This window comes from Euleptes europaea, chromosome 7 (assembly GCF_029931775.1).
Source record: "Euleptes europaea isolate rEulEur1 chromosome 7, rEulEur1.hap1, whole genome shotgun sequence".
Classification (NCBI taxonomy): Eukaryota; Metazoa; Chordata; class Lepidosauria; order Squamata; family Sphaerodactylidae; genus Euleptes; species Euleptes europaea.
In genome coordinates, this window is record NC_079318.1 from 83,120,667 (window position 1) to 83,136,813 (window position 16,147).

General features: G+C 46.7%; 1 protein-coding gene across 1 annotated transcript in view; it reads right to left on the reverse strand.

The window, feature by feature from the left end:
- Positions 1-3,284: 3,284 nt before the first annotated feature.
- The window catches only part of ITGA10 (integrin subunit alpha 10), a 50,176-nt gene continuing 37,313 nt past the window's right edge, over positions 3,285-16,147 (reverse strand). Inside the window, exons 21-29 of the mRNA XM_056852607.1 lie at positions 15,800-15,876; positions 11,084-11,173; positions 10,559-10,643; positions 9,362-9,475; positions 8,334-8,432; positions 5,379-5,492; positions 4,922-5,020; positions 4,509-4,622; positions 3,285-3,405 (exon numbers count right to left, since the gene is read on the reverse strand). Of these exons, the coding sequence (XP_056708585.1) occupies positions 3,352-3,405; positions 4,509-4,622; positions 4,922-5,020; positions 5,379-5,492; positions 8,334-8,432; positions 9,362-9,475; positions 10,559-10,643; positions 11,084-11,173; positions 15,800-15,876 (846 nt within the window). The 3' untranslated portion in view covers positions 3,285-3,351. The remainder of the gene's footprint in view (positions 3,406-4,508; positions 4,623-4,921; positions 5,021-5,378; positions 5,493-8,333; positions 8,433-9,361; positions 9,476-10,558; positions 10,644-11,083; positions 11,174-15,799; positions 15,877-16,147) is intronic.

Consider the following 16,147-nt stretch of genomic DNA (forward strand, 5'->3'; position numbering starts at 1 on the left):
AAACCACCCCTGAATGTCTTTTGCCTTGAAAATCCTACAAGGCCGCCATAAGTCAGCTGTGACTTGACGGCAACAAAACAGGGTTCAGTGCTAAAAACGGAGGCTTCCCACTTGATACAGCCCACGGGACTTGTGTGACGGATGGCATTTGTGCCCCGTTTGTGAACTCTGAAGGAGACTCCTTCTGATGGAGTGATGATCAGTCAAATAAGCCAGTTTTTCTTTTCTTTTTGGTGTGGTCCAGTTACACAAGAGACACCAACGTTGGCCTTTCCAGCAGGCAATCGGATCCTTGTTCGCAAACTCCAACAAGGGGAGGAGTGAGATGGAAAGCAGACGCCCCCTTGTTTTGGCACTAGCAAGCAAGAGCTGTGTTTGTTTTCGCTCCCATGTGATGAAACTAAACCGGATGACAGAAACTGCAAGGAGATTCCGCACTGGGGTTTCAGCAAGAGGACAAATTCAAGAAGAGCCCTGCTGGAGGGGATCAGAGGTCCAGCATTCTGTTTCGCCCTGTGGCCAACAGTTGCCCCAGAGGGCAAACGCACTGAGCAAATTTGGAAATTTCCCATTCTGGAGGAAATCTCTTCTGCTTTGTTGGTTTTTATATCCTGTCCCTTTTGGTGGGGCCAAAACAAAACCGAACAGAGCCTCTTGCAAGAAAGGAAGACCTTACACCAGCTTCCTGTCCTATGCATCTCACCCATGGGCCTTTTCCTTGCCTTGGGGAGGACCCGTGGCTCAGTGATAGAGCATCTGCTTGGCATGCAGAAGGAAGAAGAAGAGAAGTTGGTTTTTATATGCCAACTTTCTCTACCACTTAAGGAAGAATCAAACTGGCTTACAATCACCTTCCCTTCCCCTCCCCACAACAGACACCCTGTGAGGTAGGTGGGGCTGAGAAAGTGTGATTAGCCCAAGGTCAGACAGCTGGCTTCACATATAGGAGTGGGGAAACAAATCCAGTTCACCAGATTAGCGTCCGCCACTCAAGTAGAGGAGTGGGGAATCAACCCCAGTTCTACAGATTATAGTCCACTGCTCCAAACCACCGCTCTTAACCACTACACCACTGCTCTTAACCACTATACAGAGAACTTTTTCTCCCTCTCCCATAATACTAGGACTCGGGGCACCCAACGAAGTTGATGGGCAATAGATAACAATGAGTGATTAAATTCTGGAAGCCACTGCCAGTAGATGTAGTGATGGATACAGGCATAGGCGGCTTTAAAAGAGGATTAGCCACACTGATGAAAGAGAGGTCCATCAATGGCTACTAACCATAGTGACTAGAGGAACCACCATCAGTGGTGGCAGCAAAGTGCTGAATGATAATACCGGGAAGTATCTACAGGAATATAAGAAAAGCCATGAATGATAATACCGGGAAGTATCTACAGGAACATAAGAAAAGCCATGATCAGACCAAGGCCCATCAAGTCCAGCAGCCTGTTCACACAGTGGCCAGCCAGTTGCTTCTAGGAAGCCCACAAACAAGACAACTGCAGCAGCACCATCCTGCCTGTGTTCCGCAGCACCTAATATAATGGGAATACTCCTCTGATCCTAGAGAGAATAGGTATGCATCATGACTGGCATCCGTTTTTACTAGTAGCCATGGATAGCCCTCTCCTCCATGAACATGTCCCCTCTTAAAGCCTACCAAGTTGGCAGCCATCACCACATCCTGGGGCAGGGAGTTCCACAATTCAACTATGCCTTGGCATCTCCATCCTGTTTGTTGGTCCTCCAGGGTATCTAGTTGGCCACTGTGTGAAACAGGATGCTGGACTACATGGACCACTGGGTCTGATCCAGCAGGGCTCATCTTATATTGAACAGCAGGTGCTGCAGCAAAACAGAATAACTAGCTTTTGGGCACAGCTTCCTGGGAGGATTAGCTTAGAGAGGCAAAACTCTGCTGGAACAAGGCACAAAAATCCCACAGAGGTCTGTTCTGCTAAGGGTGGCCCTCTTCCCCTGACAGCCAGAGGACGATGACTGCCATTAATGGAATGTACATGCAAAATCCATTAATACTAGCTACACAACACAGCAAAATCGCACACGTGTTTTCATTTTACTTTCCCCCTTTTAATAGCAGAAATCTCTCTGTGCTTTTTGTCAACACTCCCCTTGCAGCGAATCATCTCGCACCCGCTACCTGCCATGCAAACGACTTCAAGCCACCATTGGAAGCCAGTCAGTTCACGGGTGGCAACTTGTAATGCAGACAGCTAGCCACCTGCAGCATCTGGCAAAAGGCAGGGAGCGGCCCGTTTCCTTGCCATCTTCCCCCACAGGTACCCCCACTTCCCCTGGGGAGCTGGTTGCACATATCTGCATGGCTGCAGAAGACCAATCATTCCCCCTCCCGCCCCACCTTAATGCAGTTCATTGCAGGTTTTCCCATTGTCATTGGCCTTTTGGGTCATGATATGGGAAGGGTAATAAACGCTTTCATCATAGGGATGCAGGTCATCAACTGGGGTCATCAACTCTGGATTGGGAAATCCCTGGAGATCTAGGAGTGGAGCTTGGGTTTTGGGAGGGGCTCAGCAGAGTATAATGCCATAGAGGCCACCCTCCAAAGCAGCCATCTTTTCCAGAGGAACTCTCATGTTCTTTGGAAATCAGTTGTAATTCCTGGTGATCTCCAGGTCCCACCTGTAGGTTGGCAACCCTAGCCACAACACCTCTCCCTCCTCCGCACCACGGGTCCTCCTGCCACCCAAATGGCAGCTTTTGGTTTCGCAGCAGACGTTCAGGCCTCCTGTTGCCATAGCCTTAGTTCTCAGCTAACAGCCACGAGATTTCAACTGGGGTTGGGCATATCCTGAGGCTACACCGAAAACCGCCTCTGCACGTGGTGGCTTGAAACCAGCGTTCCTCTCCCGGGCCTGGAGATGCTGCAGGTGGAATGGAAGCTGCTTGCGGAGCTCCTCAATATGGAAAACATAGAGGTGTGCAGGGTGTCTATTTGCAGTCTGCAGCGGGGGTCACTTTCTTGAAGGGCTGTGGGGCGGGGGGCAGGCTCATCCTCTGGCATTTAGGTTACTGTTCCTTTTTCTCTGTCCTCGGAACCTCACAGGCAAAACCGGATCCATGATTTCAAGACCTACTTCCTGATACTTTGTCGATGTGAATTGTGGCTCTGGTGGAAGAAGGTGGCTTATCTTCACGTTTCCCCAAAGGCCAAGGGAAGGTGGCGGATTGTAGGAGAGCTTCCTGGGTGCAGGTGGAACAAAGGGGACCTGAGGAGGGAAATGGAGACTCCCTTTTCCGCTGACGCCTCCGGAAGTTGCCGGTTTCTGTCGAGAACCGAAGAATCTCTGCTCAAAATGCTGCCTACTGCTCCTCTTTCTCTTCTTCGCCGGGCTTTTTATGTGTAAAAAATCCAAGCTGGGATGAGGGTGATTGAGAATGAAAGCAAGAGAAAAACCATGGATTAATAACAGAAGAAAGCAATGTGTATTTTTTTTTCCAGTGAAGCCAAACTTCAAATGCTACTTCAGCTTCTGAAGTTTCAGAATCAAACGGTGAGGAATGAAGCGCTTTTGAACTGTAGTGGTTAAAGTTCACGTATTTATGTGAATCTGGACTGTGGGCAGATCAATGTGGACAGTAAAGCGGCAGGGTACAGAATGTCTGGGGCTGGACCCATGGAGACCACAGGGTGTGTGTATGGGGGGATAACAACTAAATTTTCTTCCAATTTTCTTTTAGGATAAATCCTTTCTAGTTTTTTTATTTATTTATATGTGACAGAAAACTTAAAATCTTAATAGGGCTCAAGGGTGCCACCAAGAGCATTCTCTCTGTGGCTCAGTGGTAGAGCATCTGCTTGGGATGCAGAAGGTCCCAGGTTAAATTCCTGGCATCTCCACTTAAAGGGACTAGGCAGGTAGGTGATGTGAAAGACCTATACCTGAGACCCTGGAAAGCCGCTGCCAGTCTGAGTAGACAATACTGACTCTGATGGACCAAGGGTCTAATTCAGTATAAGGCAGCTTCATGTGTTTATGTGACATACTTTGCTACGGTGAATAAGGTTCTTGCCACTCAAGCATTTGGTCTCCTCCCTACAACGGTACAGGCATAGGAATTTTTTACCAGCTGGGGTCCCTTCATTCATAGATAGGGCTCTTAGCTTGCTGGCCCCCTACTTGGTGGCGGCCTGGCCCTCAATCTGAGCTAATCCTTGCAATTTGGCTTTTTTTTTTTTTGCCATCAAGTCACAGCTGATTTATGGCAACCTCACAGTGTTTCAAGGCAAGAGACATTCAATGGTGGTTTGCCATTGCCTGCCTCTGTGTCACGTCCCTAGTATTCCTTGAAGGTCTCCCATCCAAATACTTGCCAGGGTCGAGGCTGAGAGTTTGTGACTGGCCCAAGGTCACCCAGCAAGTTTCCATGGCAGGGTGGGGATTCAAATCCGGGCTTCCTAGATCCTAGCCTGACAGCTTAACCACTACACCACACTGGCTCCGTCATTTGGCTCTTACCTTCCACAAAAAGATGATGATGAGAGCCAGCAGCAGGAGTCCCCCAATGATGCTGCCGATCAGGATCCAGAGGGAAAGAGGGACCAGTTTGGGCTGGATAATCTCCAAGATAGTCTGCAACAGCAATGAGAGTGACCACTGAGTGAGGGTGTGTGTGTGGGCAATATCAATATCTTTTGGCCTGCTCGCCCTCCCAGAATTCAGGGTGGCACATGTAGGGTTACTCCTCCACTTCAGCAAGTACAATACTCATGTGAATGAGGCTATGCTGGGAGACTGGCCAAAGGTCACCCAGCGTGCTCCACTGATGTGGGTCTCCATTAATTTCCATACACATTTTGCCTCCCCCCCATCACGTAAGTCACTTTATGAGCCAGTGCAAGGTATCTATTTTGTCCTCCCAGTCGTCTTACCTCCCTCCGATGGGCTGCCTTGGGCAGGAGGAGGATGCCGTCCTCTTCTTGAGTGGTCAGGGTGAACATGCTCACAACCTTCACGGTCTTAAACTTAGCCTTTGTCCCCAAGAGAAAAAAATGGAAGAAAGGAGAGGGGTCAGGGCTCTTAAACCCCCAAGGAGCATTCCCTGTAAGAAGCGCTGTACATGAGATGTTGGTGAAGGTCTGATCCTCTCCATGCAGCTTCCTAAAACATGGTCACAAAACCACCCAGCACTATGTTCTTGTTCCTGCTGGCTCACTTGGCCAGGCCTCACTAGCCTTTGTAGCATCTCTGCCCAGACTCCCACCCAGAAAGCCTCTGTACTACTTACTAATTACAAGGCTTTTACCCAAAGTACTGAATACATGAACACATGAAGCTGCCTTATACTGAAGATGCACTTCCAGGCAAGAGTGCCAAGCGTGGACTCACCTTCCTAAAAAACTCATTGTGGACAGCTCTCAGCAGGTGGACGGAGACTTCCGATCCCCTCTCGATGTGGGACAGCTCACACTTCACCGTTTGGCACCCGGTATTGGTGCAGTTCTGCCATGGAAAAGAGAAATTACTCTCGGCAATGTGCCATTCAAACAGCAAGGAGAAATAAAAGGGCCGCACCCGTCACAGGAGATAAAAAATAAGGTCAAGGCCAATGGTGCAAAATAGGTCAAAATATTATAAATTAGATAAAATGCCCCATGCTTCTTTAGGAGAATGTGTTAGTCTGTTAGTCCTGCAGTGGTTTTTCAAAGAAGAGTGTAAGTTCAGTTGTTCTGTATTTTGCACCATTGGCCTTGGCTTTATTTTTAATCTCTCAGACAGCAGCAAAGTCCACCCAACATCAAATAAAGGTCAGAGTTCAAGAAACTTTTTGTACCCCAAACCCCACATTCTCTTCTCCGTCTCCTCTGTAATTAGGCAGCTAAGAAGCCCAGAGTCTGTGTTCAGAAAAGTCTATTACTAACCACTGAAAACTTTATTCTTTGAATCTCTGGAACTACCCACAAGCTTTTAGGCAACTCTTCTTGTCCATAAGGACTAGAAACTTGCTGATTTAAAAAAAGTTTGAAAGATGAGATCCTGCGCGCGCTGAATTTTATGCGCAGAACTGCATCCCACCCATGGAACTGCAGCATAAATATCGTCCTGAATATAGTCCATAAGGAAGCACAAAATTAAGTCTGGCTCCCATTGACTGGAGAGAGCAATTTGCAATGTTTTGGTTAGAACTGACAAGAAGTGGTTGGGTAGTGGGGAAAGCAAACATTGGGGCCCAGTTCTTAGAAGTAGCAGATGAGGAGGTAAACCTTTATCTCAACTCTCTCTTATTGTAGATAAGAACGTAATAAAAGGCCTGCTGGATCAGATCAAGGCCCATCAAGTCCAGCAGTCTGTTCACACAGTGGCCAACCAGGTGCCTTTAGGAAGCCCACAAACAAGATGACTGCAGCAGCATTATCCTGCCTGTGTTCCACAGCACCTAATATAGTAGGCATGCTACGATCTGGGAGACCCAGGTTTGAATCCCCACAGAAGGAGAAAATGGTGTGGCAAGCCACTTTAGATTCCCACTTGGGGAGAAAAGTGGGTTATAAATATCTAAATAGATAGATAAATGTATTGAATGCTCCCCCACATAAAAGATGAGCTACATGGAGAATATTGTCGAAGGCTTTCACGGTCAGAGTTCATTGGTTCTTGTAGGTTATCCGGGCTGTGTAACCGTGGTCTTGGAATTTTCTTTCCTGACGTTTCGCCAGCAACTGTGGCAGGCATCTTCAGAGTAGTAACACTGAAGGACAGTGTCTCTCAGTGTCAAGGGTGTAGGAAGAGTAATATATAGTCAGAAAGGGGTTGGGTTTGAGCTGAGTATTGTCCTGCAAAAGTATTGTCCTGTAAGTATCAAGATAATGTGCTAATGAGGGTATGATATGTTAATATGGAACCATTGTATCCTGAAGTGATCTGTTAATGTGTGTAATCCAAAACTAATCTGTATGGCTATTGTTGAATGTTGTCTTTGTCTGGAGGTTTTTCAGGGCAGGAAGCCAAGCCTTATTCATTCTTAAACTCTCCTCTTTTCTGTTAAAGTTGTGCTGATGTTTATGAATTTCAATGGCTTCTCTGTGCAATCTGACAAAATAGTTGGTAGAATTGTCCAGTCTTTCAGTGTCTTGGAATAAGACCCTGTGTCCTGTTTGTGTCAGTCCATGTTCAGCCACTGCTGATTTCTCAGGTTGGCCAAGTCTGCAGTATCTTTCATGTTCTTTTATCCTTGTTTGTATGCTGCGTTTTGTGGTCCCGATGTAAACTTCTCCACAGCTGCAAGGTATACGATATACTCCTGCAGAGGTGAGGGGGTCTCTTTTGTCTTTTGCTGATCGTAGCATTTGTTGTATTTTCTTGGTGGGTTTAAACACTGTTTGTAGGTTATGTTTTTTCAAAAGTTTCTCCATCCTATCAGTGACTCCTTTAATAAATGGCAAGAATACCTTTACATGGAGAATGTCAGGTTGGAAGGGAAAGGCGTTTCCAAATCAAGTTCTTGGAACGATGGCAATGGTTTGTTTAATTTTGGCATGAGAGGAAACAGACAGAATGGGAGGACATGGTTGAATGAGTCATAGCACTGATTTATATTTGGTTATCAAAGGCAATAATTGCAGGAGTTTATATTCACAGTAATATAATAATTTCATTGGTGTTTTTGTTGTGCTCCAGTCATGTGCTTTTTCTAGTATGTTGAAACTGACTGCTGTATGATAATTTATTTTTTCAGAGGGAGGGCTGGATCAAGCTACAGCTAAGAATCTCCCTCCAGTGAATATTTAGTACTGATTTTTTAATTAGTTGATTGACAATAGTATTGGATTTTAATAAGAACATAAGAAAGGCCCTGCTGGATCAGACCAAGGCCCATCAAGTCCAGCAGTCTGTTCACACAGTGGCCAACCAAGTGTCTCTAGGAAGCCCACAAATGAGAGGACTGCAGCAGCACCATTCCACAGCACCTAATATAATAGGCCTGCTCCTCTGATACTAGAGATTCCCGGGAGTCACTTGGGAAGCCAATTAGAAAACAAAAGTAGCAGGAAAAAGGGTTTTACTCTAAAAGGCATTTTTTTCCCATGCATATGTGGGGTTTCTGTTTATTTGGCATGGAAAAACATTCCATCAGGTGTGCTTTCCTTGCGGGTAAACGTTGTCTGTAGCCCAAGATGGGCCCGCTAGAAAGTTCACTGCCTCATCTATTATCGGTGAAAACTAGATCTCAGAGAAGTGGAAGGGGAAGGAAACAAGGGACAGCTCAAGTTCTGGAAGTCATCTGGCCATCCCGGCCAGACTTACTAGACCTGGTCTGGTAAGACTTACTAGACCTGGACTTACCAACTTCTCAACATGCATAAGTTCTTCTGGATGAATGGGAATCACACCAACACCTGTTCTTTGTGTTGTCTCAGTCAAATTTTGAAAGATGCAGGACACCTTGGAATTAAAAAAACAACAACAATGTATTGATCGAGTCCCTGCCAGCCCAAGTAAATCTGGAAGTCATGAGATAAGAGGACAGGTCCCATTGTGGACTAGAAATGGGCTAAATGCCAGTAAATAAAAGGGGGGAGTAAGTAGGCTGGTTTCACAAGGGATGGAAGCATCCATCAGAGTTCCCCAGAGATCTGCGTTAGAACAAGTGCTGTTTACAGTGTTGAGGCTCAAGTAACAGAATGGCCAAGTTTGCAGTTGGCCCCAAATTATTCAAGATGGTGGAAACTGAAGTGGGTTCTGCTGAGCTCCAAGAGGATCTCTCCAAACTGGGTGACAATGCGATCAATGAGGTTCAGTGCAAGTGTAAAACTGCACACCTTAGAGCAAAAACTCCTAACTTTACACATTTGGTGATGGGGATAAATCAACAGAGAAAGGTTTCTTGGGGTCATGGTGAATACGTACGTATATGCCGTCAAGTCACAACCAACTTGGCGACCCCAGCAAGGGGCTTTCAAGGCAAGTGAGAAGCTGAGGTGCTTTGCCATTGCCTTCCTCTGCAGGGTCTCCCTTGGTGGTCTCCTATCCAAGTACCGACCCTGCTTAGCTTCCGAGATCTGACAAGATCAGGCCAGCCTGGGCTAGCCAGGTCAGGTCATTATCATCATAGGAAGGCAAAAAGGTGGGGAAAGCTTAAATTTCTTTTCAGGGTTTCTCCTTCCCCCCAAAACCCCTACTGAATCAAGTTTAATGTTAATTGGTGGGATGGGGAGTATTAACTGGATTTTTCCACAGTGGGCACTCAAATGTTCTCAGCTGACTGAGTGCTTTAAAAATCAAAATTCAGGGTTTAACTCATACAAATTGATTCAATCTCTGCAAGAAAGGAGGTGTTGTTGAATGGTGCGGCTTTAGTGAAGGGCACTCACATTGTCCCCAATGATGCGGGTGACCGAAAGGAACTCGCTGTTCTGATAGGCTGTGGTGGGCAGATCCATGACGAGGGAGAGGTTCCCCACGATGTAGCAGCCAAGGTTTTGCACCTGCAACAAGCAAGGTCTGTGTGTCGTAAAGCAGGCATCAGCGATGGGGCAAAAAACCCCAGGAGGAGAGGGGGGCTGAAACAAAAAACTGGACAGAATCTTGATTTTTTTAACATACTGGAGTCTGCAATTTTGGACAATTCAACATTTTGATTATTGAATCTGATTAAAAATACAAAGAAATCAACATTTTCAAAATTTATCTCCTTGGAAAGGAACAGGTTCACATTCTCCCCCATCGTGCAACTGTTAATTTAAAAAAAAAAAAAACAGGAGAAGGGCATGCAGCGATTTAAAAAATAAAGACCAAATGCTACCCAAAGATCATCACCACACTTCAAGCAAGTAGTCAACCCAAACATCCTTTCAAGTATCAAAGATCAGGAACATCACAAAGCATTAAGAACGTTCCCATTTCGTAATCTGTGTTGTTAACAGTTGCAACAACTACTGATCGTCTATCACATAGTTCTTAGGCCTCATGGTACAACAGAGTCTAAGAGGTGCCACTTTAGAATGTACTTGACTGAATGCTCCTCCTTATTAAATTTAAAAATTCCCCTGCAGTTAAAAAACTAACATTGAGCTAGAACAGGGATCCCCAACGCATGGTTGACTATTGGAGATTTTTGACTGGCTGTGCAGATTTTTGGCAATGTTGCTTGGGCAGCAGCTGCCACCCCGGCACAAGGATTGGCACTGAATTACTGAAGTTAAGCTGTGGCAATCATTTTATGACTGGCTCCGCCTCCTGCAGCAGCCATTTTGTGGCAGTCATTCTGTTGCTGCGCCCACCATGCCGTGTCAGAATCCCAAATGAGGCTCAAAAAGGCTGGGGACCCCAGGACTAGAAGAACCCTTCCAGACGTACTAGCATTCTAGATGCAGGGGATTATTTTTTTTGTACAGAGGAAGATTTAATCATACATAGGCTTCTACCTGCAGCCTGTATTACTACAGCCCAAAGTGGTGTTTTTACCTCCTCTGAGAAGTAGGCCTAAAGGTTAAAATACACGTTGGGTAACATCATGCAGCTATAAAAGGTGTAGGGACAAGCTCTTCCCTTGCCTCCCATCGCATTACCTTGATGGTCGTCTTGAACTCTGGGAACATGCCGCTTGGAAAGGTCCCCACCGGGTGCACTTCATACCGATTCAGCGTGGATTCACTAAGGGGGAGAAAAAAAGCCTAATTAGCTATTGGATGATGTTTACATTAGAAGAAGAAGAGTTGGTTTTTATACCCCGCTTTTCCCTACCTTTAAGGAGTCTCAAAGCAGCTTACAATCACCTTCCCTTCCCATCCCCACAGCAGGCACCTTGTGAGGTAGGTGGGGCTGAGAGGGTTCAGAGAACTGTGACCAGCCCAGCTGGCTTTGCGTGTAAGGGTGGGGAAACAAATCTAGTTCACCAGATTAGAGTCTTCACTCATGTGGAGGAGTGGGGAATCAAACCCGGTTAGATTTTAGCACCCTTTAGGACCATTTCTCTCCCTCTTTTTTCTGGGTATCCCCCACAGCCTGTGGGAAGCCAACTCATCGTGCCCATTTCCGTGGCTACAACATGTCAGGCCGAGGTCCTGAGCATATCATCCCAAAGAGGAGCTCACCTGGACAGGAAAAGGTCAGGCTCATAACGGACATAAACAATGGGCTGCACAGTGTTGTCTGTAAGGGTCTCGTTCAGTTCCCGGCTGTCGCTGTGGGAGAGGAAAAGAAGGGTGGTTTTCCCCCCACACACATTTTTTCAATTGCATGTTCTTATTGGGATGGGAACACATTTATTGTAAAAAAAAAAAAAAAAAAGTAATACGATTAGGGCCACAATCCATCACCAAATGCTGTACACAAGTAAATTTGATTCTGTGTTGAGTTGTAGCATAGATGTGTAGATTTCCTTTACACCTCTAGATTTCTAAATCTCTTAGAGTGGTTCCTCAGTGGAACAGGCTTCCTTGGGAGGTGGTAAGCTCTCCTTCCCTGGAGGTTTTTAAGAAGAGGCTAGATGGCCATCCTTCAGCAATGCTGATTCCATGACCTTAGGCAGATCATGAGAGGGAGGGCATCTTGGCCATCTTCTGGGCATGGAGTAGGGGTCACTGAGGGTGTTGTGGGGAGGTAGTTGAGAAATTCCTGCATTGCGCAGGGGGTTGGACTAGATGACCCTGGTCGTCCCTTCCAACTCGATGATTCTATTATTCTAAAACATCCAGATTTTTGTTTCCTGAAAACAACATTATGCATGGAGATTATATAAAAGGTTGAAGGGGCAGAGGAGTAATGGGGAGGGGTGGGGCAAGAAAGGAAGAGGTAAGAGAGTAAAAAAAAAAAAACAAGCAGGAATGTGAGTTAATGCAAATTTATACCATACACCTGTTTAGGCTTCACAACCTGCAGGTAAGGCCTGGAGTTAGGGTTGCCAACCCCCAGGTAGTGCAAACAAAACAGCACCGATGGCCAAACAGCAAACTTATCAAAATGTTTAATGCAGCCAGACTTGGGAAGACAGTTATGGACATCTCCATGAATGTGTTAAGGATTGTAAAGTGCACGATATAACAAGGATCTGTTGAATGAAAAAATGATGAGCTTCTTGTTCAAGTCTAGCCTTTTCAAGAGTGGGTCCAGTTCTTCCAAGTGCGACTGATGAAGGGAGAACCCAAGAAAAAAGGAAATACCGGCATCCTTTTGTTGCGGTGGATTGGACATTTGTGTATTGTAATATATTAGTGATTGGACTTTGCAGAAATCTTAAGAGTGGACAGAACATTGTGCATGTATGTGGAAATTTTGTGTTTACGTATTGTATGTAATAGTTGTAAAATAGTAGTAATAGAATTCATTTTGATAAGTTTGCTGTTTGGCCATCGGTGCTGTTTTGTTTGCATAAACCCCAGGTAGTAGCAGGAGATCTCCCGCTATTACAACTGATCTCCAGCCGATAGAGATCAGTTTCCCTGGAGAAAATGGCATCTATGGCATTGAAGTCCCTCCCCTCTCCAAACCCTGCCCTTCTCAGGCTCCACCCCAAAAACCTCCCACCGGTGGCAACGAGGGACCTGGCAACCCTACCTGGAGCTCTCCCAGAATTACAACCGATCTTCAGACTAGAGCAGGGGTCTGCAAACTGCGGCTCCCGAGCCACATGCGGCTCTTTGGCCCGTTGAGTGCGGCTCTCCAAACTTGGTTCGGAGCCCCTGCTCTCACGCCCGCTCGCGCTGGCAGCCGGGCTGCGGAGCCAGCGCGCCTGAGAGAGCGAGAGAGCAGGCGAGTGGGCTCGCTGTCTCTCCCCCACCCCCGCCATGGAGAATGGCCAGGTCCCCCTTTCCCTTGCCCTCAATGGTTGGGAGGCTAAAGCCTCCCCTCTAGCCGCGCGATTGTTGGGCGGGCGGCTCGGCGGTTCCTGCCCCCCCATCAGCTGTTGGGCGGGGCGGGCTTCCTTTGGTAGACCTGGCCTCTGGCTGAGTCCCATTGGGAGGCCATGTCAACCCACTGGCTTTCTTGGCGGTAGACCTGGACTCCGAGGAGGGGAAAAAGTCCCCCTTCAGAGGCCAGGTCTACCAATTGGCTTCTATGGTCCTCCGGAGACCAGGTCTACTGCTAAGAAAGCCAATGGGTACACCTGACCTCCCAATGGGACTTAGCCGGAGGCCAAGTCTACCAATAGGCTTTTATGGCGGTAGACCAGGCCTCCAGATGAGGACTCCGGACGGGGAGGGAGAAATGGCAGGGACTTACAATTTAATTTTTATCAATAAATAAGATCACTATTAAGTATGATATCAAGTTTTATTCAGTGTACCTATAGTTTAATTAAGACTTAATTAATTAAATTAATTAATTAATTAATTAATAAACTTAATTAAAGTTTATTAAGTTAATAAACAGTGTACCTACCTATATAGTTTAAGAAATTTGGCTCTCAAAAGAAATCTCAATCGTTGAACTGTTGATACTTGGCTCTTTTGACTAATGAGTTTGCCGACCCCTGGACTAAAGAGATCAGTTTCCTGGGAGAAAATGGCACCTTTGGGGGACAGACTATATGGCAGGGGTCCTCAACATGGTGCCCATGGGTGCCATGGAGCCCACTAACACATTTCCTGGTGCCCACCAAGTTTCTAGAAAGTGGGTGGGACTTTTGTTCAGAAAGGCTTCTGATTGGCTGTGCAGATTTTTAAAAATTACTTCAGCAGCAGGCAGCCACTACAACACAAGGATAATCATGACATGACTGCATGCAAGCTGTGTGCATGCAAGAAAATATTTTTAAACAATATATTCACTTTTAAATATATAATGTTAATCCGACTTTCTGCCTGAAATGTTGAAGAGCTACTATGCACAAACTATTTATGAACAAACTCATTCCCTGACATTTTGTGGCTGGCTCCGCCTCCTGGGGCAGCCGTTCTGTGGTTGTGCCCACCACTCTTTGTTTGAATTCCAAAGGTGTCCCCAGGCTCAAAAAGGTGGGGACCCCTGCTCTATAGCATCACATGACCACTGAGCTCCCTGCCCTCTCCAAGCACAGCCCCCAAATCTCCAGGGCTTTCTCAAACTGGATTTAACAACCCTACTGGATGATATTGCACCAACCCCACCACTGCATCCTTATTCCAGATTAATGGGCTGTTGGCTGCCCACTTTCTCACTCTATGCATGCAAACGCTGCTGCAAAAGAGTTCTTTGGGGAAAGAAAGTAATAGAGCAGAGAAGCAGCTCCCCCTGGTGGAAGGATGTGGGATTTCTCTCCAGGTCCCAGGGTCAGATTTACCAACACGCAGGCTAGACTTGTACTGGTGGCAGCGGAAAGTGCTGTCAAGTCATAAAATCATCGAGTTGGAAGGGACCACCAGGGTCATCTAGCCCAACCCCCTGCGCAATGCAGGAAATTCACAACTACCTCCCCCACGCACCCCCAGTGACCCCTACTCCATGTCCAGAAGATGGCCAAGATGCCCTCCTTCTCACCATCTGCTTAAGGTCACAGAATCAGCATTGCTGACAGACGGCCATCCAGCCTCTTCTTTAAAACCTCCAGGGAAGGAGAGCTTACCACCTCCCGAGGAAGCCTGTTCCACTGAGGAACTGCTCTGTTAGAAAAGTCACAGCTGACTTAAGGCTACCCCATAGGGTTTTCAAGTCAAGAGACGTTCGGAGGTGGTTTGCCATTGCCTGCCTCCGTGTTGGATGAGAGAGTTTTGAGAGAACTGTGACTTGCCCAAGGTCACCCAGCAGGCTTCATATGGAGGAATAGGGAATCAAACCCGGTTCTCCAGATTAAAGTCCGCCACTCTTAACTGCTACACCACGCTGGCTAGCAACCTAGTGTTTTTAGTGGCCACAAACTCTTCGGAAGAAAAAAAAAGGTCTGTGCAAATAGTCACAGAGAGCAGTTTAATAATAATTAAAAATCTTATAAGCATGCAGTGCAGGAGATGAACTCTTCCATTAAAACAAGAGGACAGTCCTACCACCCCTTCCCTTTTGTATTAAAACTCACATTTTTAACACACATGATTACTACATCTTTAATCAAATGGGAACAGCAAATAGATACAGATGTCTGCCAAGACATCCATACTATCCAGCGGTCCCTTGGCAATTGGACTCTATGGCACTGAATAGAATCATAGAATCATAGAGTTGGAAGGGACCACCAGGGTCATCTAGTCCAACTCCCTGCACAATGCAGGAATTTCACAACTACCTCCCCCCCACACGCCCCCAGTAACCCCTACTCCATGCCCAGAAGATGGCCAAGATGCTCTCCCTCTCATGATCTCCTTAAGGTCACAGAATCAGCATTGCTGACAGATGGCCATTTAACCTCTTCTTAAAAACTTCCAGGGAAGGAGAGCTTATCACCTCCCAAGGAAGCCTGTTCCACTGAGGAACCGCTCTGTTAGAAAATCCTTCCTAATGTCTAGACGGAAACTCTTTTGATTTAATTTCAACCCGTTGGTTGTGGTCCGACCAACAGAAAACAACTCAGCCCCCTCCTCTATATGACAGCCCTTCAGGTACTTGAAGATGGTTATCATATCCCCTCTCAGTCTTCTCCTCTTCAGGCTGAAGTCCCTCCCCTCTCCAAACCCCGCCCTCCTCAGACTCCATCCCCAAAACTGCCCTTCTCAGACTCGGCCCCCAAAATCTCCACCTGGCAACCCTAATGGCCACAGAGAACAACTCCTTAAAAACTGTAACATTTAGTTTGGCCCTTAATAGTCTGACGAGGGCCTCCATAGATGTCCTTCTGGGTCTGCCACGTCCACCTACGTTTGCTCAATCATCCCGCCACCCTTCCCCATCCCAATTCTCACCTGCTGGCAGTGAGCTTCACATGTGCTCGGCTCAGAAGGGAAGAGCAGCTGAATTCAAACTCAAGGAGAAAGGCCACCTGGAAGAGAACAGAAGAGGCTGCTATGGGGAAGGGCAATGCCTAAAGATATAAGCAGGGCACAACAGTGATGCCCCCTTCCGCTCTTTGCCCCCAGCAGCTGGCAGTCTACCTCTGAACATGGAGGCTCTATTCCTCTGTCATTGCTATCAGGGAAAGATAGAAATCTGGTTAATTTGGTGAATTTTTAACGCAATGCAAGCTAGTGGCTGCTGCCAAATCTTGTGGCAGAGTCCCGTCTCAGATATCCTGACAATCAGTGGCCTTGGGT